This window comes from Centrocercus urophasianus, unplaced genomic scaffold, assembly GCF_019232065.1.
Source record: "Centrocercus urophasianus isolate 14NV4802_14NV808 unplaced genomic scaffold, USGS_Curo_1.0 seq_30, whole genome shotgun sequence".
Taxonomy (NCBI): domain Eukaryota; kingdom Metazoa; phylum Chordata; class Aves; order Galliformes; family Phasianidae; genus Centrocercus; species Centrocercus urophasianus.
In genome coordinates, this window is record NW_024884867.1 from 10886804 (window position 1) to 10913981 (window position 27178).

Here is a 27178-nt window from a genome sequence, read left to right on the forward strand (position 1 = left end):
CGGGCGGCCGCGGGGCGGGGGGCGCGGGGCAGTCGCCGCGGAGCGCCCGAGGAGCGGCAACGCGGAGCGGTCCGCGATTGGAATAATGGCTGCCGCGGCGTGAGGACGCGGGGCCGGAGCAGCGCCGCCCGGGAGCCCCTCGCTGGGGCCGCGCCGTGGCTGTGGTGTATTTTTCTTTTTCTCCTCGTCGGATGCCGGCCGGAGCCGCCTGTGTCGCTTTTGGGCTGTTGTTGTGATTGTGGTGGTTTTTTTGTTTTTTGTTTTTTCCTCTTTAACCCTTTTTTTGGGTGCTTTTTTCTACCGCCCCCCCCCCCTTCCCCGCCGCGCCCCGCGGCCATGGACCCGTAGCGGCGTCCGAGCGGCGGCTCCGGGGCTGAGCGGCGGGGCGCGAACTTCGGCGGCGAGACGAGAGCAAACGCAAAGGCTGCGATCAGACCCAGAAAGCGAGGACGCGCGGAGGAGCCGAGGAGCGGCGGGGCCGCGGGCAGCCCGGGCCGGGAGCGCTGAGCCCTGCGGCGGCCCCGGGCGGCTCCGCGCTCCCTGCAGCGCCCGGCGGGGCCATGCGGTGAGTGCGGCGGGGCGGCTCGGCCTCTCACTGCCGTGCCTCGATGCTTTTCTGGGTGCGGAGGGGGGGATTTTTCCGTCTCCGCGCGGTGCTGAGGTGCGGCGCGGCTCCGTCCCACAGCCGCGGGTCCCCGGGCGGGGCTGTGCGCTGCGCTGCGGGACTCCTCCCGAGGTCGCCGCTTTCCCCCCGCTCCGCGCGTTCCCCCGGGTCGGCCGCGGCCCTCCGAGCGCCCCGCGCCCATGGGAGCGGCCCCGAGGCTCTGCCCGGCCCGGCTGGAGCGGCTGCGAGTCGCGGAGCTTAGCCCGACGGGCAGCCGGAGCCTCCCGGGCGCGAGGAGCCGCCGTTGGGAAAAGGGCTGCATGGGTTTTGCCCGTTCTCGGCTCGAGGAGTCGCTCCGCAGAGCGCCGGGCGGGGAGGAGAGGCGGCATCCCGCTGCGAGGTGGAGCGGCCGAGCGCCGCGTCCCGGGGGCTGAGCGCCGAAGTGCGGCTCCCGGGGCGGCGTGGGGAGGGGGCTCAGGGACGGGCGAGGGCACGGGGCCGTCTGAACGGCAGCGGCTGCCGCGGCGCTGCAGAACGGAGCGTCTTCCCGGCCGGGAAATGTTGGTGAAGTTGTGCATCCGTCTCTCGAGGCTGCGTGCTGCCCGGGCTGCTGATGCTGGCCCGGCTTTCGGTGACACTCCGGGACCTGAGGGCCTTTTAACCTCGTTTTGTAACGAAGATAATTTCCCGTTACGTAAGGCGCTGCTCCAAGCGGGTGCTCTGGTCCCGTTCCCCCACACCGTGCAGCCGGCAGCTCTCCTGGCGATTCGTTCCTGGAAGAGACCGTGCAGGGCTGCAGTGGAGCTGTGGGCGCTGCCTGCTCGCTCATCACGAGCTCTGCCTGCGGAGGTCCCTGAGCAGGACCCGCCTCAGGCGGTTATGGTGGTGTCTAAGAGGGATTTTCCCTGCATGCAGACTTACCAGGACCAGCCGCTCGGTGCACATGCACAGCATTAACTTCCACAAGTGGGGACTTGGAATTGCTCTCTGCAGGAATGCCGTCCCTTAGCGACGCAGTGCTGCCTGCCCCACGGCACGGCGCTTCCCGCGGGACCGCTGCTGGCACAACACAGCGGCATTCGGGTTTGCTGGAGCAGCGGCTCATGTGCCTCTTTCCCTCCGTGAGGAAAGTGCATTACACCAAGGGAAGCCCTAAGCCTCGTGCGCCGGAGGGCCGCTCCGTTCTCCCCAGCAGCCGCCTGTCGACAAGCAGAACAGATCCCCGTGTTGTTCTATGGGACACGCGGCCGTTGGCCGGCCGAGGACGGCAGTGTGCAGAGCAGCCCTGGGACCCGTAGGTTAAGAGAGGGATGGCTGTGTCGTGAGTCCTGCTGACAAACGACAGGCACGGAGCGGCTGTTGGGATTTATTTTGCTCTGATTTTGCACAAACTTCCCATAGAGGTCCAAACGCAGGTTTCTGCTGTTGTTGCTCTTCCAACTCAGAGCTGTTAGGATATTCAGTAGTGCGTGTGTTGGCGGAAGCGCTGTGCAAAGGGCTGCGTTCAGCAAGCTGCTCTCTGCTGCGTGCTGCTTCTGGAGAGCACAGATGTAGATGTCGTTTTCTGCCTCATGTTTTTCATACATTCTTTTTCTGGCTCCCAGCATCCTTGTGTAGAGTGACCCGTAATCGCTGGTGGTTGTGGTGTCCAGATGGATTTGAATATGAAGCACTAAAGCACTCTTTTTAAAGCAATTAGAGGAGATTCAGTCAAGGAAAATTATTTGTGTCATCAGAATAGGAAATGCAGGCTGGTTAATTTTAATGACTTGGTGAATTTACAAGATCTGAAGCCGGGCAGGTACAAGGGATGCCTTAATAGCATGTTTGGGCAGAGGCTGGCTTTCTGCATCGGAAATGGGGACACTGGGGTTTCTTGCGGTCTTTTTTCCTCCCGAATAAAGATGGAGATTCAGAACCAGGTAAAGAAACACATGGTTTTACCAGAAATTATTTCCTAGGCCGATCAATTACTAGGACATGTAATGAGAAATGCACTCCTTGGGGAGAGCAGGGAGGAATTGCCATTACATAATATCCCTTGGGAGAGCTGCTGCGTCGCGTAATGAGGCCGCTGATGGAGCATTTGGGGAAATGCCTATGGATAAGAATTTGTTCTTCAGATTTCCATAAACAAAACATATTACTGAAAAATAGGCTTGTGAAGGGTAGCACTGCTAGGTAGGAGGTGGTGCTTTGCCTCTGTGTGCACTTCTTTTGTTCTGATAATTGCTGTGTAAGAGATTAAGTAACAGTGTGATTAAAACTTCCGTGGAATAGCAGATGCAAGTCAGTAGTTTCCTTACCTATGTAGTGCCAGGGGTAAAGGGCTGTGTTCTGTTGTAGGCTTCGTTACATTGCTTGTGTTCATCTTCTGAAGATCCTAAGGAAAAGAAAATCTCTGGCCATGGTGGTGTGAGCAGCGATCTGTGGGCAAAACAGCAGCAGTGCGAGGTGCGATGCTGTGGGCTCTGTAAGCTGCAGGGCTGCATGGTGCGCTGGGCCCTGGCTGCTGGGCTGACTTCCAGCAGTGGAGGTGCTTGGCAAAGAGTGCTGCAGATCCTTGCACTTCCAGTAGCAGTTGCCTTCTAGAAGAAAATAATTTCCATGCACTTGCCCTTCCCACTGGAGCACTTGTGTGCTCGGAATACAGAGTGGTACTTCCAGGAGCTGACTGGGAGCTGGCTGCCCCGCATGGCTGGAGGTTTGTGAAAGCAGTGGTGGGAGAAGGCGAGAAATCTTTACACCTCTGTCACAGCTGGGGAACGGCCGAATGGAGCTGCTGATTTACAATCCGTGCATCCGATGGTGTGTCCTGCTCCTCTCCCCAGGGCCACTGATGGCCCAGCATGGGGACCTGCAGCGTGGAGCTGGCGGTGGAAGCTGCAGGCGCAGGCAGCTCTGCATCTCCAGCTGTTTTGGGGAGTTAAGGGTGCAGTGACTGTTGCGAAGCCCAGGCCCCTATTTCAGCACTTCATTGATAATATTTTGTAGTATGCTGTGTGCCACCGTGTGGCTGCTGAGCCGCAGTGCAGTTAGTGAGGTACGGCTCGGTTTCTCCGTACAGACGAGGGTTTGGTGTTTGTTGTTGGTTTGGTTTGGTGTCAGCTCAGTGCCTGCTCTGTGCTGGTTGACTGGGCTGTGGGATGCTATTGGAGGCTTCCAGTTTGCCTCAGGGTTGGCTTTCCAGTGCAAAATGGTGCTGGGTTGGAGCACGCGAAGGTTGCATAAGGAAACTGCTGACATTTCTGCATCCACGGCAAAATGTCAGAAAAGCTGGAAGCACCTCACTCATACTGGTGGAAGGGCTTGACTGCAAGCAGGGCACGGGGGCAGCGGCTTCCCAGCAGCTTGTGAGCGAGAGGAACAGGGACCTGCCATTGTTGGCTCTTGTAGACTTCGACCAGAACGGTGCTGCTGACGTGGGTGTGGGGAAACAGGTTCCTCAAGGCGTCTGCTTGGCTCAGAGCTGCGTTGGAAGGGCTGGAGATAAACAAAAGGTGTCACTTGAATCCTGTAAAAATAAGCCGTGCTTTGTGGTGGGTGGGAAGCGAGGTGTTAGGGTTTTCATCAGGCACCATGTCTGTGGTGGCTGTTTATGTTGTTACCAAAGATATTTCTGGCTTGCTTATAAAATGAGAATTTAACAAAACATTTTGAATTTGGAAGGTGCTCAGCCTCGCTTGTGCTCTTGCAGAAGAATGTTACGGTTACATTGCCCCGGAGGTAATCACAGGACTCTTAATCTCTAGTTAAAGCAGGCGGGTGAGTTGTTGCTGTCGTGGCTCTGGGGGGAAGATGTCTGTACACGGATGCCGTAACTGCAGTCGCTGCTGTACCACAGGAAAATCGGGGACGTAATGGCATTAAATCATTTTTTTTTTTCTTTCCGTGGAATAATCAAGAGTAAAAAATGTGCACGCTATTAAAATCCGTGCTCCAAAGCTGCGGGGTGTAAGCCACAGCATAGCCTGCCTTCAAAATGGTTGGAAATCCTTCATAAATATCTCTTTAGCACATACCTTGTATCTCCCCGGATGATTGGCTCTCTAGCAAAGCCTTCCGTAGAGGGTGTACTGTAATCCTTTTATGTTACTTCTTCAGTGCAGATTACGCAGCAAGAAATAATTAGGAGATTAATTTTCACCTGTCACTGCCAATAATAGATAACCTTGATACAGTGACAGGGCTAGGAATTCGGGGAATGGAAAAGCGTTTAACCCTGTAGGGACTGCTGCAGGGAGCAGGCAGAAAATGGTTGCCAGGACGTGACCTCCCTGCTGGCCGCACGCACCGCCTCGCTGCTCCGCCAGGACGCCCCGCAGCCCCGGCTGGAAATTCACACACAGTTCTGTTGCTTTCCATGATTTCATTTCCCAATCTGAGTGGTATTCCTGGGCTGCTCGGGGAAGGAGCAGGCTAATGAAGATGGCTTCATTAGGCAGCGTGCAATTTCGCCTCTCTGCAACAAATGCAGCTGAAAAAACATCCCAGAAGTAACTGTGCTTCTGGTCTTTGGAGAAAGCATGACAGAGGTGTTTCTGCTCCCTTTCAACATTAATTATGGGCTGGCATAAGGTGTGCCTAAAATGCAGCCTGTGTTCCAGGACAGGGCAGGTAAATGGAAAGGGAGAATGCCGCCCTTCCCCCTTCGCTGCATTTCTTGTTGTTTTTTTTTTCTTTTGTGCCGAAGTTTAAATCTACAATCTGTTGAAAACATAATGGGAAACCAGCCTACAGAAAATGCCATTATTCATATCATCCTGAGCTCATTTATTTTATCTGCAGTAGTAATGATAAGACAGGCTGCTTGGCAATGCTGATAAGCTGAGAAATATCTTAGAGCTATTTGTAAAAGTTAAAGCAGATCTTGGTACTGAGAGATAGGGAAACTGATGAGCCTTTGGGCAATCTGCAAAGCTGAAAGCTAATAAAGATTTTAATAGGAAGGCCTCATTAGGATTAGGGAGAAGATCTATTATCTGGGATTTACACAACACAAACGGTGGGGCAACTTTAATTTTTGCTTTTTTATCCATTAAATGCTATTGCTGAACGTGAAGCCCGTGAACTCAGTTGGGATCTCTTTGCGTGCAGCTGTTGGCTGAGCGAAGGGAAGGGCGCAGGACTGTGTTCAGCGTGCACAGTGAGCTGCTGTGTGCAGGGCCGGCTTGCTCCCTGTCTTCAGGGAGCTGGGAGGGAGCTGCTGGCTGCAGTGTGCCTCTGGGAGCGGTGTTTCTAATCTTCTGGCCTTGGAGAGAATCTTCAGAAAGAAATGAACCCGTTGGCGTGGTGCTGATCCTCTTGGCAGTGCGCCTGAGGCAGCAGCCTGGATGAACGCCTTGTCTGTCCCCATCTTTAGTGAGGGTCGGTTGGGGTTGCCTTGTGGAATAAGGAGCTGTATTGCAGGAGGGGAGATGGAGCAGCCCCAGGCCACTGGTGCCCTGAGGAACCACCTGGGTGGGTTGGGATCCCTCACTTTGCACCAGGACTGATGTAGCGTTCTCACCGCTGAGATGGACAGAATGCTCACTTTGTGCAGACCCTTTGTGTACGAGCACCTGCTGCACAGATTCGGCTTTGTTCTGCGTGCTCAGCCCAGGATGTAAGGTGCATGAAAGCCACTGAATGAGCATTCATTGCTGTGGAGTTTGTAGGCATGTTTAATATTCTTTCTCAGGGGCCATCAGAACTTTTTCTTGCCGTTGAACTGGATTGTAAGGCAGGAGGAGAAGCCATGCTGGAACATTCTTTGGTTTGTTTCTGAGGTACAAGCTGTGCTGTAACCTGGTTCTGCCATCCCACAATTCAGAGCATTCCTGCAGGCAGCCAGTGCAATCCAGTGGGACCTGTAGTGAAGGTGAAAGGGTTTGTTGGGTGACATGGGCTCTGGTTGAGAGGTGTCGCTCTGTGAGTGCAGCAGTTGGAAGCTGGCTGGGGACAGTTGGGTTTCTTTGTGGAGCACCCACGGGTGCAGGAGTCTTGGTGCTCCCCCATTTTCCTGGCACAGATCAGCGTCTCACACAGCTCTAGTTGTAACTGCGCTGCTTCCATAGGAGGGCAATGTTTGGAAAGTTTGCTCTTTTATTTTTAGTTTTCTTTAATATGGTGTAGCAGCTGAAAGCCAAAAGGGAGTGTGACATCGCAAGACACAGGGAAGCGTATTCCAGCCTGTAGGTTGGGATCCTTTGGTTTCTGCTGTTGGTTTCAACCAGTGGTTCCATGGGGCATGTGGTGAGCACTGTTAATAACAGGTTCAGATGCAGAAACTGCATCTTTCATGCACACTGCAAGGTGGCTCAGCACAGCTGCAGCTTGGATCCCCTCCCCAGTGCGGTGGCAACTGGGCAGGGTTGGAGGCAGCTCCCAGTACCTCCTGCTGAGGACCAAATGCAGTTCCCATGTTGGCTTGGTGTCAGCTCATTGCCCCTTGCTCATAACAAATCGCATTTTATGTCAGTGAACCAGCATGGCCTTCTATAGAACTTGCGCTGTTTGCACGTAGCATACTGCTCCAGCAAGGCTGCCATTTGAGAAGTTCCTAATATTTATGTTTGATATGAATGAAACTTTTTGTTTTGTCTGTAGACTTCAACGGAACTGGAGCTGACTCGTATCAGGAGTGCCTTGATAACAAGCAAGGTATGAGATCAAGTCTCTCCAACACGGGCACTTGGGACTGACTTGGCTTGATTCTTGCAGCTGAATTGGTTGCTGTCTCTGTCTCTCTCGCTCACTCTGTCTACCCGTATTTTTTTTTTTATTATTATTTTTTCTTTTGCTGTCTCCGAGCCAATTCACTGTTAACAGTTCCACATCAGCTAACCTGTGAACTCAGGGTCTCATTCTACATTTGTGGTAAGGCTTCTCATTTCTAGCACTCCAAATCCTCTGTTGTTCGGGGAGGAGCTGAGCAGGTTGTCCAAAAGAACCAGCAGCATGTGCACTTGCTTGCAGTTGTCTTTGTCCTTAATTGCACAGCCAAGCAGAAGAGTATTAAAGCTGAGCTGAGGGAAGGCACGTGCTAGGCTGGGTTAGCGTAGTGCCATCCTCCTGTGGTGGGGCTGTGCTCTCGTACCCATTCAGACTTGCCCAGCCTGCTGTCTTTTGTGGAAGAGTTGATAGGAGCTGGAAAAGTCTGCTGTGATTTGTGAGGGAGAGGCGATGGTGGGGGAGGAATCTGTTGTCCTTGCACTTTAAGCTTGGAAAGAAGAGTCACATCAGTAGAAATGGGAATGGTGGAGGTATCTCAGGAACAGAACCCAGCAGCAAGGTTTTTGATTCTATGTTTGGGAAAAGTGTTGGTGCGTTATGTTCTCCTCAGATTTCCTCCCTGAGAACTCAGTTGGAAGTGCTGTTCCGCCACCATAACCATGTAGTGTTGGACCTTCTGTTAACTGGGGAAGGCAAGCACCATTCACTCCAACATTTCAATCATTGAAGGCTACAAGGAGCAAGAAGGAAGACTTAACCTAACCAGGATATAGGTGTCAGTTGCATGCCAGTTCTTGCGCTGCTATTGATCCAGATCCGTGTCAGTAGATAAAATAATTGTTTGCTGAAATTCTGATCCTTGTTACATAATTTTCTAAGGTAATGCCAAGGAACACAAGAAACTCTCAATCTTGTTGCTTTGTCGGGTTTGATTTTCCACCAGTGTCCTCACTATCAGTATCCATCAGTCAGTGTTACGTGTGCTTGGAGTCAAAGCTGCTATGAAATGCACTGCCCTGCTGCTGCTGGGTTTGGGTGGGCTGTGTGGGAAATGGCTGGGGTTGTTGGGGGGGTTCAGATGTGTTGTCTCTTTGGTGACCTTTGCACTCATGTTTTCCCACTGTTTTCTCTCCCAGTTGTGGTAAATACCTAACCATTGCTGAGCTTTCGTTTCAGAAGTCACAGCTGGAATACTGATATGGAAGAACTGTAATCAATAATGGCTTCTTGATTAGATTAAGTTTAAAAGTGATCCAGAGCAATGTAAGTCAGGATGCTCCATAGGAAGATAGATGGCTTGTTCTTGAGGGCAGTCCTTTTTTTCCAGTCAAGGCTTTCTGCTTGGCTGGGACTTCTGTTCCATTTGGCGTTTTGGAGAAAGTGACTGAGTTTCAGTTTTTAAAAAATCTGGTCTATTAATTGTTTGAACCCAGTTGCAGCCCCTTTGATGTGCTTGTTGTTACCCTGGCTTATCTGACAGCTGGCATTAAGTGGCGTTACATCTATTTCTATGACTGTACCAAAGATTTTGCTTGTTTTTTGTTTTTTGTTATTTTCTTTGACATTGCTGCTCATTTCAGTATGAATTGGCTCTGATTTGAGTAATTTACCATGTCCGTGCCACATCATCAGGTTTAAAGCAGAAGCCTGTAAGAAGGCAGGGGTTTTAAAGATAAAAGTGTGAGCTGACTTGTAGTCAGCCTCTTGCTGTCTGACGCACGGTAGTTCTGTGAGCATGTAGCAAGTCTGAATCTGCCATTTGCAACAGTTTGCAGGGTATAAAATACACAGCAAACAGTGGGCCCGTAATTCTGGTTGCTTCCTGTTGAATTCACAACAAAACAGCACCCGTGGCTGAACGTAGCAGTGGCTCTTTAAAAATACTAAATCATCAAGCCCTGTGAAATGCAATTGCCACGGCTTCATTTTTATAACAGCGTGCTTGTCTCCTAAAAATTATGCTGTAATGAGGTTTGGTTTATATATTTGCCCTTTTCCTCATTAAAGTGCTCTCCCTCAGAAGAAGCGCTTTGTGTCGTGAAATACTGCGCGGTTAAGATGAAGGCAGGTTTATAAGGATTTAATGTACTTGGGAGCCAAGGTTTTGCAGCTTTATGGTGAGGGTGTCTGAACAAAGGGCTTTATGGTAAGGCTGCGCTGTATTTTAGGCAGGCTCAGGAGGCGTTTGGTGTGAGCACCCCATGTCAGCAAGGAGGAGTTGGCAGGGACACGGGGTGATCTCAGCTGATACAAAGCCTTCGTTTGTAGCTGAATTACTGTGTTTGTTGACTCAAAAAAGACCCAGCATTGAGTTACCTGGTGAGACAGACTCAGAGACTCAATGGGGTATGGCAGAGTGTGCCTGGGACGGCCGGAGGCTCACAACTGGGCAGCACTGAGGCAGAGCTGTGAGCGCTGGCACGTGGCTGTGGTGGTTGGTGAGGTGTGGGGTGTCCGTGGGATCAGGTTTGGGTTTGCAGTAAGTGGCCATAGGCTGGACTTTCCATCTCACCGCCAGTCCCCTGGGCCCTGCAGTCCCAGCGTGTGTCATCTCCTATTAGTCCTGATGCAACCAATGACCTTGTTTGTGTGAAAGCATTAATTAAGCACAACATTAGTGTCTAATTTGACTACTTGGAATTCAGGCAGGCTGTAATCAATCACCTGAGCTCTCTTGATTGTTAATATGCCTGAATAAGATAAAGAGAAGGGATAAAATGCATGCTTGGGTGAAACGAAGAGCTTGGAAAGCTGCTTGTGGGCCTGCCTACTGCCGTACCCCCAGAGCTGTGGTTGGAAATGGGTTTGGTGCTGGAAGGCAACTGCTGAAATTGCAGTGTGGTAAATGAGACCACCAGGAGCACCAGGTGCGGGGGCATCTCTTAGGAGAAGCTTTGTGGAGGAAGTCTTAATCTCTTCCAATTGTTGGATCCCTTTTGAGCCCCAGCAAGATGGCTTTTGGATGGCAGGGCTGAGGCACGGGCAGGTAAATGGAAATGGCAGACTGGCATGGCTGGATCCTCTGTGTTCAAAACAGTTCTGTCACTGAAGATGCTATTTCCATTAAATGTTTTGAGTTTTAATGTTGATTTCATTGAAGTTACCTTTGAAAACAAATTTCCGAATTTCCTCAGAACCTTTACTTTTAATGTTTGTTTTGGAGCTACTTTAGGAGGCAGAAAAATGAAACTTCTGTTTCAAACAGTTTTTATGTTTTGCAATTGGCTTTTCTTACTGTATGAATAGTTTTTAAAATATTATTTATTATTTGTATTCCAGTCATGCCTATGTTCCCCAGTTCTGGGCTAAGACTCCTTTTGCTGACCGCAGTGCAGACCATGGGGGATCAGTTTCTGCCTGAAAACAGCTTCAGTTCAGCGTTTCTGACGGGGGCTGCATTGATTGCCAGTGCCAATTGAAAAAAAAAATAAGAAAGAAAAAAACCTTCTCATTTTACAATATGTTGGCTGCCTTTTTGTTTAAAGAATTATAAATACATCAGCAGATTTTCCACAAAAACACATATGCTTTCTTCCTGATGAGCGTGATGACGCGCTGAGAATCCTTGCAAGAGGCCTTGAATCTCCTTCAAGTAGAGGATAATGCTGAGGTTGAAATTGAAATTTTAAATAACTCTCTTCATTAAAAAAGGTACTGGTGGGGCCTTGTTAGCAGAATTGCCATTTTAGAACTAAATTTTTTTTTTTCTGTGCCAGCATGGGAACAAAGAAAGAAAGGAGGAGGCAGAATAAAAGCCTCTGTGAGCGTATGTACAGAGGCTGCAGCTCTCTAAACTGGTAATGGTCTCTGGAAAGAGTCCAGGCTGTTGTAAATATGAACTTTTGTCAATATTCCCCAAGCTTCTTTGGACTCTAGGGTGGGCTTTATTAGCTGAAGGTCACACCATTGTGCTGCCTCCCTCTCCTGAGACCTCTGATACCTTCCTGAAAGGACAGCCCATTATCCCCGGGCTTAGCAGCCAGCTTTCTCCTTGGTGGCACTGAGGCTGATAAGCTTAAGAGGCATATTTCATCCCCCCACCGCTGCTTTCAGGAGACAAACAGTGTTTATCGTTCCTGATTAATTCCAGTTGAACAAAAAAATAAAATAGGAGGCATGTGTGTGTGCACGCGTGCGCGCAGGCGCGCCGGGCTGGCGGCTCTTCGGCTGCCGCGCCTGATGTGGCTCTGGCCGCGCTCGCGTCGCTGCTGCCTCTTTGTTTTTTCGAGGTGCTGTGTCCAAAGATTGATTGGGTAACGTGAGAGGATCCTGAGCTGCCATCGGCTTGAAGAGAATGGGCTGGAAGGGGGGGATGGGTAGCAGCAGCCCGAGTGTGGAGGTTGGAGTTGATTTGTGACAATTAGGCATTAAGGGCTGAGAGAGCAGGACCACCCGCTGGGAACGGGGCTTTCCATCACTTGGGCAAGATGGATGGCCCAGGCAGAGGGAAGGGCAGGGGTTCTGTGCTCTGCTACCTGCAAGGAATCATAAGCACACACCATATCTGGCTTCTGTATCTCACAGCTCCGTTTGTCACAGCTAAATCCTGTGGCTGGGAATTGCACGCGAGAAGACTGGAGGAGAGGAACACTAGTTGCTTCTGCTCTTTTGCATTCTCCATTTCTCAGTTTAGGTCTGGCTTGAAATTTGTCCAGCAGTGCCTTGCTGATTTTCTGGTTAGTGATATTTCAGTAGAAATGTCTTCTGTGCATGGTTCAGAGGTTCTTGGAGTCACTTTATTCCTTGTACTGAGAGCTGGAGTATAGAAGGAATAACAATGAATAAGGCATGCAATGAGTGGCATATAATCCCTCTCAATGCTGCTAAAGATCTGAAAAATGCCCGAGCAGCCTGTCCCTGGGCTGCAGCCTCGTCCTGTGCGTTCCCATGCCACAACCTTGCTGTGCAAGGCACCTGCCAGCCTGTACACGAGGTTTTCCAACAGCGAAATGGGAATATTGGCACTGCACGTATCCCTGGTTGTTGGGTGAACATGTCATTTGTGAGCCCTGTAGGTCTTTTATGAAACTCTCTGCATTTGCTTTACTCCTTCTGTACTTGGTGAGGTTGAGGAGTAGGAGGAGACCGGACATAGCTGAGAGGAGCGTGTTGGTTTTGTGACCAGAGGAACTTTTATGAGCCAGCAGTGCAGTGAGCATCAGCACAGGGCTTGTTCCGTGCGTGTTGCATTCCCTCTTTGTGTTGCTTGCCCCCGTGGGCCGTGTTTAAACCACGCTCCTGGTACTCAGGTTGCAACTAATTTAATTTCCTTCACTAGAATGGGCAGAGATGGAACAGTATTAAAAATAATTTCACAAAACTATGTTTAGTTCTTGCCAGTGAGGACTATGTTTTGAAGACGGGTTTTGCTCATACGGCTCCAGTGCTGGTGTAAACTGTAAAAGGCTGTAAAATAATAGGGCTGTTGGTCATCTTCAGGAAAAAAAGAATTTCCATAGGGCCTTTTTAACCAGAATAGATCAGAAGCTTCAGCTGACCAAGCACAATCAGAATTTCCATTGCAAAACGCGCACAGTAACATGAAATGCGAACGCTGGGTCTCTGTTGTTTCTTTAGAGGTGAATTGCAGGAACCTGTGTGAATGGGCAGGGCCTGTTTTGTTTGGTGCGCTGGGTTTCGCTTGTCTTTCTCACAGAAAATGGGATACAGTCAAGTTTTGTATGACTGCCTCATTAAATGTACTGCAGGCTCCTTTTTAAGGGTCAAGTAGATTTCAGGGTGAAAATGGCTTAGAAATCACAGTGAAAGTTTCTGACACAGTGGCTGTGGCTGTTTATCCAGCTTGGTTAACATGGTAGAAAGGTTTTTATTAGTCCAGTGGTGCTCCATAGGCTGCAGCAGTATTCTTACTCACTTGGACCCCAGGTTAGGTGATAAGTGAAACGTTAATATGTGCTTGGCAGAGCATTCTCTTAATTTCCCTTCAAGTGGAGGGGGGAGCAGTGATCTCATCAGACAAGGTGCCTTTGGGCTACTGCCCACCATTAGGTATGTCCTAGAAGAGATTTATTTACTCAGTGTGGAAGGATTATTTCCCTTTCGTTCTCTGAGTCTGGCCCGCAGTCGCTGCGAGCAAAAGAGCTTTCCACCTCCTGTATTGCAGGAAGCATTTTAGCTCTTGTTGAAATACGACGCTCCCTTCCTTTATTAGAATTAAGAACCACTTTCTCTCATGGCAAAGTGATAATAAAGACTGAAATTGGATCTGCAACTTAATGAAAAGAATGATTTTTTTTTTTTAAAGAGAAATCATGCATGGTAATACACCCATTGTTCTCATGCTACGTTCTTTGTATTGCTTAACTCCCTGTGAACAAAGAGCCCATAACTGGAATTGTAAAAATAATCCAGGCATTTAAGTCAAAACTCCGAAGGCCCTTGGGAATCTCATGCAAAGGTGTGCCTTTGAAATAGTGGTGTGCGATTGTCTGAGCATGTTTGAACATTCTGGCCCTGAGGAAATCTGTAGGTCAGGATTCTGCACTCAGAGCTGTGTGTGTAGTGCTGGCCATAAAGCAGAGCCCACTTTCAGTCTAAGACAGCAGGAGGAGGTTTTCTAGCTGGCTGTGCTTGTGTATTCTAGTTAGGAGAATTGCTCTCGGTTCCCTGTCTTTGTAACTTAACCAGGCAATCTGGAAACAGTCACTTGCTTGAAATTGAGCAGCGAGTGCCTCCTCATGAGCTCTTGTTAGTGGTCTAGAACTGAAATTGGTTGGGAAAGTGGTTTTAACCTGAAGTTCAGCCCTATTTAAATGAAACCATTTCGACAAGAGGATGGAAAATTCTATTCCCTGTTGCCATTCAGATTTCTGAGCCCAGCTAGTTTGAAGCACAAGAAGTGTTCTCTGAGCAGTACGGAGGTTGCATTAAAAGCTGCAGCAATGTGTGCTTCACCAGTTGCAAAACCAGGTGTTGAAGTCAAGTTACTAGGAGAAGAAGGTACTTAACTGAACAGTGAGGTAATGTGTTCAGTATTGGGGTGCAGATTCAGCTATATCTGCTGGAGCATAGAAGTTAAACTCTGTTTGAGCAGGAGATTGTGCCAGGTGACCTCTCGAAGTCCCTTTTGCTTAAATGGCTCCTTGGTTGTCTATGCCTCATGCCTTCCAGAGGATTGGAGCAAACCACCGAACTGCCTGATCATTTTAAATGTAATGCCTTCTTCCTCTGTCGTGTCCCAGCCCAGAGAGAAGAGAGGACAGGCCACAGAGTTGTAGCGAATTCCCATTTGTGCTGTCTTCCAAATTCATGGTGCGCTGGCTAGTGACATCATCTGTTGTTTAAGAACTGCTTTTGGCAACCAGTATTGTGAAACCTGGAGTGAGCTCTGTATGTGTTGAGGGAGAGAAGAAAAAGGCATTGTAATCCCAAAAAAACGTGATCCAGGGCATGCACGGGCTCCAAGGAAAATTGGAACACGTGAGTTACCTAATTACAGCTCTCCATCAAGAGAAAAAGTTTAGGAAAATTTATTGCAGAGGAGCCTTTCAGCAGTAATATCCCACAGACTGTTGTCAATCCAAAGACCACAAAGCTCAGTAAACTGTTTTGTAGTGAACTTGTTTGTAACTAATACCAGGAGAGCTGAGATCAAAAAGTGGGCTGCATGCCCCTAGTTACTATCGGTAGTTGGAAGGGGAATTTGGAGAGCTACGTCCTCTGTACAACACAAACATTTACTGAGGCTTCTCTGTTGCTCAGGGAATTGCAGAAATGTTGCAGTGGCTGGAAGGTTGGCTTTAACTTTTCTGTGTGTAGCTGTAATGGAATGTGCAAAAACTTACAAATTCCTGGAAGGTGTCTGGAGAGACCCAACTGTGGTGTCAGCGGGAATGTGCGTTAAAAGCTGCTCGAGAGGAGTTTTTCAGAATAATTGGCGAAAAGTAACAGTAACAGCTCAGTGTGGACAATTAGAAAATGTTAAAAGTAAATGGTTAATTTTCCCCTACTTTTTCCTGCGCAAACACAGCTTACAGACACTTTAAAAAAAGGCATGGTTGTTCCTCACTGTGGCTGTGTCTTGAGGGCTTCCCTTAATGAGCTGTCTCTTCTGTCCAGTATGGAAAGAAAAACAAAAGAGTTAGAGACCTTCCTTTGTCCCCATGTGATTTTAATCTGATTCATTCATTCTTAATCATCTCGAAGGATTATAAAAACAAAACCTGTTAAATCTTAGTTCTTACTTCTTTTCTTTCTCTCCCAAACATCATTTGTTCTTTTATCATGTTGCATTTCTTTACCCATGAATCAGCTGCCTTTCTATTATTTTTCTGCATAACAAAAGTTGGGCAGGAAGGGAGGGGGAGAAGGAGCACAGCTTTCTTTGATTCACTTGACACACAAGTGTTCCTTGGCCTTTCATACCGAGGAGTGGATTCAGCTCTTGAACAAATTGGACCTACTTGTTTGCTGGCCTAGGCCATCTTGTTATCCAGCCAGCTGTGTTTTGATCTTGGAGGGCCGTTTGAAGATTAAATTGAGACATCTTTTGTTAGTATTAAGTGCAGTAATTAAATCAGCTCAGTGTTATTTAAGTGTGGAAAACGTTGCTTCGCTGGCCCATGGGTGCCTGAAGTTGCCATTAGACAGCTGTGTTGCTTCCAGTACTAACGATGGAGAGGTAGGAGAAAAGAGCCAAGAGCTCTCTAAATAATTCCCAGCCCTTTGTGGGTGACGCCAAACCCCCCCACGCTGCGAAGAGCGAGGTTTGTGAGGAGGAGCGACGGACTGCGGGCGAGGAGGGGCAGCCAGGGCCTGTCCTGAGAGGCGGCAAGATGGCGGCCCGCAGTGTGCTGCGGCCTTCTGCTGCTGCTCTGCGAGCCCGCAGGCACAAAGGAGCTTGAGCTAGCAGGATAGAGGCAATAAATGAGCAAAGTTGGCCTTTCCCCCTCTTCTGCCGTAGGGGGGGAATCTGCCAGTCAAGTCGAGCATGGCAAGCATGTTTATTCCCACAGGGGCCATTGTCATGCAGTGTGCTGGTGAGGGCTGGCCTGGCTGTGGAGCGCTGGCAATGCAGGGATGGGCACTGTGGCTTCGGCTGGGCCGGTGTCAGCCAGAGCTCTGCTGGGGCTCGCGGTGAGAGCAGGCTGCACCGAGCAGCACACAGCTGGCGGGGGAGCAGCGGCTGGAGGTGTGATCGGCACCGGAGCCGTGCAGAGGCGCAGGAGGAGAAGGCGAGATCCTCGGTGGGAGAAGCAGTTCTGCAGAGGTCGAGTGTGTTTTAATGCTGGGTTAAGCTGAGAAGCAGTGTTGGTTCATTGCTACTGGCAGCGCTGATCACTTGAGCATTTCCTTGCTCTTTCATAGCGTGCCCTCGAGAAATCCCATCATAGCTCCTGCATGCAGCTGAATGCAGCGCGCTGTGCTCACAGCCGTGGGCAGCCCTTCCTGCTCCAAGGAGCAGCAGCAGGTTGCCCATGGCACATTTCGGCCAGAGCTGTGCCAGTGCTGCCCCGTGCTATCTGCTCAGCTCGTGCTCCCGGCTCCATCCCCGGCAATCACCCAGCAACATCTATTTGCATTGCTTTGTGCACTCCTGTGTTTTATAAGGGGGGTTGTGTTTACACTTCGCCAGTGTTTTTTAGCTGTGGCAAGGGCAGGAGTATGGCAGATGGGTGGGGATGGGAGAATCGAGAACATGATGAATCTGTTTTTCTTACCTTGTTTAAAATTGCCTGTTAAAATTCAGCAGCCGCACCTCCGATCAGCCTAATGGTGTCTGCCATGTTGCGAATACACAGTCATTAGTTGGTCCAATTCATGCATGCTGAGGTAGGAGGGTGATGTGAATGCAAAGGAGATGGAGAGAATAGGAGCTGGGGGGCGGAGGAAGGAGGGGGAGAAGCTTGGTAATACAGTGACAATGAAACATACGGTAGTCACACTGGAAAACTTTCTCCTTCATTAGCAGGGATCTGTTGAGTTTCTGCTCACATTAGGGTAATTAACACAAGTACAGATTGTTGAACATCTGTGCAGTTTAACTATATGGCCGGTTCCCAGGCTTTAAACAGGGCTGTGAGGAGCCAAATGCAAAGCAGTTTGAAAAGCCCACACACTATTCATTTTACTGAAATTAGCATTTCTGGATGAAAGCTGATGTTGCACGTCGGCTATAAATTTTCTCTGGCCCGCTGCCAGAGTGGCTAATGATCTGAGGTTAGTGTTTGTTAATAATTTTTTAAAATTTGTTACTTTTAATATTCTAGTGGGGAAGTTTCTGTTTTGCTCTGCTTTTTTCTTGAAGACAAGACAAAGCACATGGCTGTGTTGTATCTCATGTGCTTCTGGTCCTTTTTTTCCAGTGAAAACTCAGGAAGCAGTCGCTGGTTGTGCCCACACCGGGGATGGTTGGCCTTGTGGAACCACCAAGGCTTTTCTGTATTTTTGACCGGACCACGGTTGTAATTTCTGAGCCCTGTAAATGGCCAGGAGGCTCCGCTGGCGGTGCTGTGCAGATGAGCTGTGTGAATATGAGTGGGGTTTTGTCTGACCTGCGGCAGCTGCGTGCTGTTACCGGGACGTGGAAGTGCGGTGGGATTCATAGGAAGCCATGTGCTGCAGGGTCCGTGTGCTGTGCCTGTGCCCGCTGGGTGCTCCCAGCCCCTGCCCACATGGCCCTTCAGGCTGTGCCCCAAGTCCACAGTGAGTTTTTGCATCCCTTCCTCCTGCATGGACAGGGACAGGCCCGTTTTGTCTTTAGCGGACAGTGTGTGAAGTGTTCTTGATGTGCTTCCTGGCGCTGGTGATTTGTGGTTATGGTTGTGGTTTCTCTGTGTTTCAGTTCACACCTTGAAATGTTCCCTGGGAAGTTCAGACCTGTGACTCTAACATGTGACCATTCACTGTTTTCTTGATCTGATTCCCCTTTCGACTTTTTTTCTGACCATCTTTTGGCTCCCTGCAGTGTCCCTGGTTGGGTGCCTGCTTTGGTATCCCGGCTGTGCCCATAGTCACACCTTTAAACAACATGTGAGCAAAGTGCTTTTTTGTTTGCTTTTTTTTTTTTTTTTTTTTTTTTTTTAAGAAAGTTAAGTGAAACAAATTAGCACCATACTAAAAACCTTCCCTGGAAGTGACTACAATTGAACCAAAGCGTGAAAGGCATGCCGGGAGGATGGAAGAGGGCCATCCGGGGGGGTTTTGTGACAGCTCTGCCTGGTGCACCAAGGGGCAGTGTGAGGAATTGTTCAGATGACAGTGCTAGCATGCTGAGAACAGTTGGGTTTACTTCTGTGGACGTGCTGACAGTCAGTACTGCTGAAGTATTGGCAGAATTGTGCCACTTGAAGGCGATGAGGATGTTCCCCAAGGCTAACGTCGATGCTCCCTGGATTTGTACCCTGTTTTATTTGTTTGGGATTTTATTTGTTTCCACTCTAGGGAAACCCAGTTCTATCCAACAAAGACAGTTATGCTCAGGGAGGGGAAAAAAAAAAAAAAAAAAAAAAGCATTCCTATTAAAACAGAAAAGCCTGGATTGTTCTCACTGGCTACTAGGCAGAAACCAACGTCTCCTATTTGGGTACTTGAGACTGACCATGAAAATAAAGGGCTCCTGTATCTACAGATACGTTACCAAAAGGAAACAAATTTTTCCTTATTGATACCCCCCTCTGCAGCAGCTTCTTTCCTGACGCTGGAAATGATCCAGTACAACTTACTCCTTAGGAATATTTCCCACAGACTAGTGTTAGAATGTTTATTTGGTTCCTGAAGAGCTGAGCACATCCTGCGAGGAGATGTGAGCGCTGTGCGGGCTGCTGGGACTGTGGCTGCTGGAGGAGAGCTGCTGGCCTAAGGCTGCATCTGAGGCTGCGAATACTCATTTCTCTTGCAGTCAAACTAATAGCAAAAATGTTTCTAGTGGCTTCTTCCAGCACACCAGCAGTGTATCCCTCACCGGCTGGAAGGCTACTGAGCGTGCACTGAGAAACTGCGATTTGAGCACAGCATTTTGAAGCACTCCCACAGTTTCCTTTGAGGTTTCCTTTCATTCCTCACAAGACTGACTTCTGTTGAGCAGCAGCTCTTCTTGTTCTCCAAAGGAATGACTCTGAGCAGCTAACTTTGTTTATATAAGTGCTAAAGAAAGCTCAGAGAGCTTCAGGCTGTTCCTCCAGGTAGGCTTTTTATCCACCTCACAGACCGTCAGCAGACCCAAAATTACGCGTCTCGCCATTGCAAGTGTGTGGTTGGAACTACACCCATGGACAGGGATGGGAGCGCTGAAGGAGGTTTGAAATGATGATAAAGCACCTTCAATCCCCAAAGGCATTTGGTTGGTGAAATGTGCGTTGACAAGAAGGAAAGGCTCCAGCGGGGATTGCTGTGCACATAGTTGGCCACAGGAGCGCCCGGCAGCCCATCTGCATTCTGCCAGGGAGCTGCCACCGAGCAGTTTGTGCGCTAGCCTGCTCCAGCCTTGAATTATGCATGACCAATTTATCATGCCCCCAGCTGAAAAAGTAATTGTGTCCCTGGGATATATTTACTAGGAATTGTAGTTTGCTGTGCTGGGGTCCCCTGAGTGTCCGGCAGAGAAAATGGCTGGGAAGTGGGATGTGTTTGGAGCAGGGCTCCTGGCTGTAACTGAGCCAAAGCGCCAGGGATAGATTTTTCTCTTCGATTGCTTTTCTGAGGGTTTCCCCCCCTCCCTCCTATTTTTCTTAACGCTGCATTACACTTAATCGGGCTGCAGGAGCCCTTCCAATAGTCTTCAGTATTAAAAATGTGCCTCAAAAAAAGGCAGTGTATTCAGGAAATGCCAGCCTGGCTGGGAGGAAGGGGGTTGGTTTTTTGTGTGTGGTTTTTCCTTTCTTTTCCCCTTCCTTTTTTTTTTTTTTTTTTTTTTTAATAAGCACAGTGTGGCTTCATGTAATGTCTCCAATTACCGTGAAAGTCCCCTCCCTCTCCAGGTCTAGAGTGATGAGATTCTTTAATTACTGTCATTTGAATGAGAGGCTGGGGAGGAGAGGATTTCTTTCCCTCATACAGAGCCCATGGGGTGGGCTTAAGCTTGCAAATGTTATTACCACCAGGTCTGGCAAAGGAGCTTGGGATGCCCCCAAACAGAATTTTTCATAGGGAAAATGTCAGCTGTCAAATCTGCATCTGGCTGTGAACCGTCCATAACGTGGAGCAGAGCCATAAAGATCATGGGTGGGAGTGAGGCTGGGAAGGGAAGGAGGCAATTCCCTGACAAATGGATCGCCGCGTTCAGCCTGTCCTCCCCCACTTGTCACGGGAGGAGGATGTCAAGGAGTTAATCACAGTGAGAGAGTCAACAGTGGCACGACAGAGCCTCAGATTTTCGGCTTCCTTGCTGGTCCCCTCCCTGTCCGACCCCACACAGCTCCTGCAGCGCCTCCCGGTGCCGTGCCAGCTTCTGTCCCCATCCCTTCGCTGCCAGCAGAGAGGGGAGGTCAGTCTGGAGGGACCAGGCAGCCATGAGGGGTCACGGCTCTCTGGAGCCTTCCTGCTGCCGTGGAGACATGGGCTGCACTCTTGCTGCCTTAATGGGATTCAGCACGTGTCCTCTTGGGGGGAGCTGCGGGGAGTTAATTGGGCTGGAAGAAAGATGCTGGCAGAGGTCAATTCAAGATGTATGAAGTAGTTTGTGGAAACTATTTGCAGCAAGTGCACGCATGGGAAGTTGAAAGAAGGGAAGGTGGTTTTATTTGGTATTGTTTCTGAATGTCGCAGAGCTGGATCAGCTCATAAACATTCAGAAGTTCTCTGCAGCTTCCTTCTTTATAGTTCCCCAAATTTGTATTCAATGTGTTTCCCAAAGAGATCTGGTGAAAAGATTTTGTTCAGGTAAATACACGTCTTGCAGGAGAAGTGGAGCAGCTCTGCTGTGTGATGAAGCTGTGCTCCTTTGTGCTGAAATACGTAACGCAGCCAACATGAAAGTAGATTTGAAGCTTGTGAAATCATACCGGAGTCGGGCTATAAGCAGTTCTTCCCCTGCATGCAGCTGGCAGAGTGAGGCAGGGCTGCAGAGTTCAGGCTGGTACAGCAAACAGGGACAGCCTGTGTGGTGTGTCCTCAGGTTTGTTGTGAGAAGGCCTAACGCTGAGTTACCTGTGTGGAAGCATCGTTCCTGCCTTTCTGTTCTGTAGAGATGACATGGCCTTGGGTAGGTGCAGCAGCGAGGAGCAGGAGTGTAACAAAGCTTCTGCATAATAAGCATCGATTATTTTCATCACCTCTGAAAAGCACTAAAAGAAGGAGGGAGACAACCCCAGACTTTGTGGGAAGCCTCCCACAGTGCCACAGCGCTGGGAAAATGTCATGCTGGGCACCGGCTGCGGTCCTGTTCTCTGCAAACAAGCGGCCTGGTGATTTGGGGAGGAGCTCTGGTGTAAAGAGCCCTGGTGAATGGGGATGTCTGGAGCTGCCTTGTGTTTGTGAGGCCCCACCACGTAGGTCTGCTTTGCTCCCATCCAGCAGTTGTATCCCACCTCCCAAGGACAGAGGTGTGGCCAAGGAGCATGCAGTTCTGAGGGGCTCTGGGGGGATTCTGAGGCTGGGCTGCACAGCGTGCTGTAATCTGCTTTTTCTGGAGGGTGGTGTATGAAATCATGGTGCTTTTGAGCAGTGGGGAGAACAAAAGAAAGGCAGAATGGGGCATGGTGGTGGTGGAGAATGCTCTCGTGCAGCAGCAGTAGTACCTAAGGAGAGGCTGGGGTGGGAGACAGAGCGTGGATCACAGCATCTTTTGTGACAGTGGTTTCAGCTGCAGTGACTCCGTGTCTGAATACTTCTGCCTTTTCATTATTCAGAATGAGGCACGTTAGTGAGTCCAGGTGACACTCCTTACACTGGTGGTTCCTATTAGTTTGATAATGATCTTCCTGGGTTTTAAGAGTTCTCAGATGACTTGAGTTCACGGCAGCCATCCTTGGCGGGGCGTCCTGATTTCTGCTGTGGGTATCTCCTATGTTCTGTGCTCTTACAGTCCCTGCTAACCCGGTGTAAGGAAAGGAGAGATGTGACACTGGGGTTGTTGCCGTAAGGGAGCCGCTCATCCCTCAGCCTGCCTCCTCTGCTGTTTCCACAGAAGCTTGTCTGTCTGGCGATTGACAGCCTCTGAAAGGCTCCGTGGTTTTTCTTCCTCCTTATTATTCAAGCCCTTTTGCCTTTGCTGCTTTCTTTTCAGTCCGCTGCTGCGCTGTGCAGGTTGCCTGAGCTGTTTGGTTTTCTGCTCCTTGCTTTGCTGCAAGGCCAAGGTGGGACGGGAAGGGGTCAGGCGTGGAGGTACTGACAAGCAAGCCCCAGCAGCAGCCAGAAGATGAAAATAAGGGAGTGGAACTGGAGTGGAACAGAAGCCATCACCTGCTTTGTGAGGGACTATGTTACACAGGCTGGCTTCCCCTTGCTCTTTTGGCTTTTTCTTTCCCAAAAATCCCATCCTCCATTCTTCCTTCTGCTCTTTCCCCTGCAGCTGGGATACAATTCAGTGTCAATATTCATGTACTTAAAGTTATAGAAATAGTTAAAGAAAGGCAAGTTCTCATCAGCAAAGAGAGAGGGGGTCTGGATGCCTTCATAAATAGGGTATTTTTTTTTAATCTGTGCTTGAGGGTTTAGGGGAATCATGCTAACATTGGCTACAACTTCAGCCCGACTCTTGCTACTGCCATTTCAGATCAGAGTGAGTGCAGTGAGCTGAAAGACCCCCCGGCTCAGGGATTGTTTTAGGGGGCTGAGCCCCATGTCCCCACCACTCTTTGTCCAAGTGCAAAGGCATTCCTTCTTGTCAGGAACGTGGGGAAAAGGGAACGGCCCATCCTCTCTGATGGGAAGACCATCACTGGGGCCTTGTTCCTGTGCGTGGGGACACCGCAGCCCTTGCTGAGGAGCTGTGAAGGAATCCGGAGGGGGTGCGGCAGAACAGCCCTCGCTGCTGTAAGAAATCCCAAAAATGTCCGTCAGAAATGCTGTGAGTATTGCGAGGCTGCTGGAAGCGTTCCAGCACCGGAGTCTTTGTCTCCATCCATCACAGGCACTGCAATCTTTGTGCCCCCAGCTTCAAACAAGGGCTTCACGCTGTCCTTGCAATCTGCCTTTATGCAGCGGAGTGTGGAGGCTTCTAATTACGAGGCCGAGCGGCGCGGCGGGTGGGGAGGCGTGCTGAGCCCCACAGCCGCGTACCTGATTATCCGTTGCTGAGGTCGTTAGAAGGGTTACTCCTGAGTTTAAGCCTGCTCCACAAGACCCCTAATTATATGCTGCTCTGCAAGTTGCATTAAAAAGAAATTGTTGAAAAGACAAAGGACAGAATAACATTTCCTCCCTCGTCTTCCCCTGTCTCCCCCCGCGCCACGCACAGACACGCACTCCCCCACCTCTCCCCGCTGGGCCTGGAGCTACTTTTCACGCTTGAGTTGGTGCGAGCTCTGATAAAGCCATTGAAAGATGCAGCGGGGAGACAGAGCGCTCCCAGGGACGGGGGGAAGCAGAAGAGGAAGCCGAAGTGAAATGACCCCCTCCCAGGTAGATACAGCCAGGCGCTGCTTGCTGAAGGAGCTGTCCCACCGAGCAGAATTAGAGAAGAGATTAACCATCCTTTATTGTTTTGTTTCACTTCCTAGGGAGCGATGTAATGTAGTTTCTTCCATCGTGGAAAACCCGCTTCAGCTGGAGCTCCGGGAAGCCTGAATCGCTGTAGATAACACATTCAAAGTGCAGTATCCCTTGCACATGCTGCCAGTTCTCATTTTAATCTCCCCAGACATCAAAAAAATTAAAATATAAAATTCTAAGCAATGCAGTTGAGTGACGCGAGAGCTGCGCTCGCTGCAGTGCCGTCTCCAAATCTGGGACATGCACACATGTGTCCATCCCTGTCAGAGATAACAGCCCTATGTGTGCTCTCCAGGAGCTCGGGAAGTGTACCTCTCACAGAGATAGGGAATTGAATGGGTTCTTCATTACCGCATGTCTGGACTACTAATGAAACTAAACCTACATTGATAGCACTAAATATTTCCAGCGCTTCTCGGGGCGATGGTAGCGTTTTCAATTTGCACTGGAGGTTATTACCGGGGCGTCGGTGGTACCAAGGGTAACGTTCTGCAGGACTGTTACTCTGAGAGTGCTTTTTCTCTATGATTTGCATTACAGTGATACCTGAAAGCCCGAGCAGCGGACCGGGAATTCAGTGCGCAGGGCAATAGATTCTCTGCTGCAGAAGGGGTTTTTTGAGATGTGGCTATGGGGCTTTTTCGTTGTTTTTGTAGCTGCAGAGAAATTTATGTTGAAACAGGAGTTTCAAAGCCAAAATATCAAAGTTTGAGTCACTTCTGTGCTGGGGAAGCTTGCACACTGGGCCGTTTTATACTCTCCTGGATTCTGAAAATGTTAAGCCTTGCTCAGCCTCTAGAACGTCTCAGTTGTAGCATGCCATTGTACGCTCCCTGCATCTTGGTCCCCTTCCAAGCCTTTTTGCGCTTGCCTTTACCAGGGTCCCACGTTGGCTTTCCTGTTTTTGCTCTGCAGTATCTCCCTGCTTCGAGAAATAGGAGTGATCACAGCTTTCTGTGTATGTGGTGTGTTGGTTTCTTCAACCCAAGTCCCCAGAGCCTGCACGTTGAGTCATTTTTCTGCTGGCACAGGCTTGAGCAGAGGCATTACTCAGACAGCAGAGTCCTGAGGCCCCAGCACATGTTGCTGAACAGTCTCCAGAGCCACTGTCTTGCTCATTTTATCAGCTTGGAAAGAGAAGAACTTGAAATCCAGAAGTAGCAAAGATCAAAGCAGATCTCATTATGGCACTATCAAACCCCTGGACATGTACAAGCCCACAAAGCAGCCAGCACATTCAGCCAGAGCGTGCTTAGCAGAAGGTTTGGATGCTGTAATCCTTTCCATTAAGTCAGTATATGCAGAGCGTGAGCGGGTGCTTCCATTGCTTGTGGGTCAAACACCCCATCTGTGCTCCTGGGTAACCTTGATGAGTTACCTCATGAGTTACAGCGAGATCTTCCAGCTGTAGCCTAGGTAGGCCTGAAATATCCATCACAGTGCAGAACCAGTGGAAAAAGAATGTGCCCACAGTTGGCTGAAGCAGTGATAAAGCCATGCCCAGGAGGCGGGCAGCAGGGTGCTGCAGGCTGATGACCTCACATGCAGAAGGATGTGCTGCCATGCATCGTGGCGCTGATTCCACCCTGGACTGCTTCATCTCAGTGCAAATTAACTTAATGCTTTGCAATGGCTGCTGCAGATTTATGGTAGGATGTGTTCGTGGCAGTGGTCCACATCTGCTTCAGTTCACAGCGTGGCGGAGTTCGCTGCAGCTGCCTGGTCCGTGCACAGGGCAGAGTGCAGAGCAGGAGGCACTGCTGCTGCTTGTCTCAGTGTAAGTGGAGCCTCTTTGCTGCTACTTCCTGAGGAAGTTTGGATTTTCCTACTTGAAAAATCCAAGGCAAATCTTCTCCACTCTTCTTCTGCTAAAGAAAATGTTGTGGTGGAAGAAAGATCAAGTGGAAGAATGTGGCTTTTCTTTAAGTCAGGCCTTGTGCTTTATGGAGAGGGAAAGTGTGAAGTCGTAAGGTCAGCCAGCGTGACTCAGAGTCAAAAGGTCATGAGACAAAGGGAAGGGGGAAAAAAAGAGTTCCTGATGTGTGTTTGCAGGTGTGGGAGCTCTGTGGCCATGCAGCTCCTACAGCCTCAGCACTGTGAGCAGTACTGTGTGCGTAAGGTTTTCTTCTCAAACAATTCGTGTTGCTGCCCCTCCGGCTGCTGTTGGGCTTTCCGCTGTTGACTTTAACCGTTGTGTTGGCAGCCTCTGCTCTGAGCCTTGTCCTGCCCAGCTCTGTGCCACAACCGCGGCTGGTAGTTCAGTGTGTGCAGAGGGCCAGTGTGAATTGGTTCAGCACAAAGTAGTGCCAAATGCAACTGTTTGCCACTGGCATCCTACAGCAGACTCCTGCAAATGGAGCAGCATTCGATCTGAACCTTGCAAAGATGTCTGAAAGCCAGCAGAGCAGGAGGCTGGAAGATTAACTCTGCATGAGGATGCTTTGGAGAGCAGAGAGCCACAATAGCAGTTCCAGTGCCAGCTTTGTCCCAGCTGCCAGAAGGGACTGTGTCAGGGGAGTCCTTCACCATGGCGCTGGTCCCCCGGCTGCTGGAACAATGCTCACACCACTGGCAGTCAGCGTGATTAAAGCAGCCTTCAGGCTGCTTCATTGTGCATGGGCAGTTATCCAGGTCTGTGCATGGGCTCAGCCTGGGAGGATGGAAAAGGAAGTTTGCCATATTGTTCCCTTCCACACCACGTCTCTTGTTTGCCTGCATCTCAGGGTCAGAGCAGGTTGTACTGGATCTGTTGTCTCACCGGGTTGCAGTCCGTGAAACATGCCAGTATCTCTGGGTGTTGATTGATTGATTTTTTTTTTCTTTCTACATCAAGGACTCGCTTAATTGACCGGATTACCTAATGTATTACCTGCTTAGCTGCAATTTTAGCTGCAAGAAAGAATAGTAATAGAGCACTTTTAAAACTGGAGCCCCTTTCCTTTCTCATAAACTGTTGGATCCCACTGACAAGCTGAAAGTGATGGGATTGCTGGTTCGTATTAGGAACCAAAGATGGCTGCTTCATTCTCTGCTTCCTTCCATGGGCCAGGTATAGCCTTCATTTTTATTTCTGTTCTCTAAAAGAGGAATTTGGAGTTATCCTTGTCGAAATGGATTTTTGTCCCGATGGGAATGGCCCTCTTTTGCTTTCCTCTGCTTTCTTTATGTGAGTATGTAAATATATGTAAATGTATACAGAGGCTTGGATTTACCCTCTTCGTCTCCCCCTCCCATGTATAATGTATGTGT

The 27178-nt window shown here is 49.5% G+C and overlaps 1 protein-coding gene across 22 annotated transcripts in view; it reads left to right on the forward strand.

The window, feature by feature from the left end:
- Nucleotides 1-27178, forward strand: part of FBRSL1 (fibrosin like 1) — a 416280-nt gene that overhangs the window by 324913 nt on the left and 64189 nt on the right. For 17 of the 22 annotated variants that reach the window (XM_042829012.1, XM_042829020.1, XM_042829005.1 and 14 more), the window contains one exon: nt 7193-7246. The exons of the other annotated variants lie outside the window; for them this stretch is intronic. In XM_042829012.1, the coding sequence (XP_042684946.1) occupies nt 7193-7246 (54 nt within the window). The remainder of the gene's footprint in view (nt 1-7192; nt 7247-27178) is intronic. 22 annotated transcript variants of the gene reach the window in all.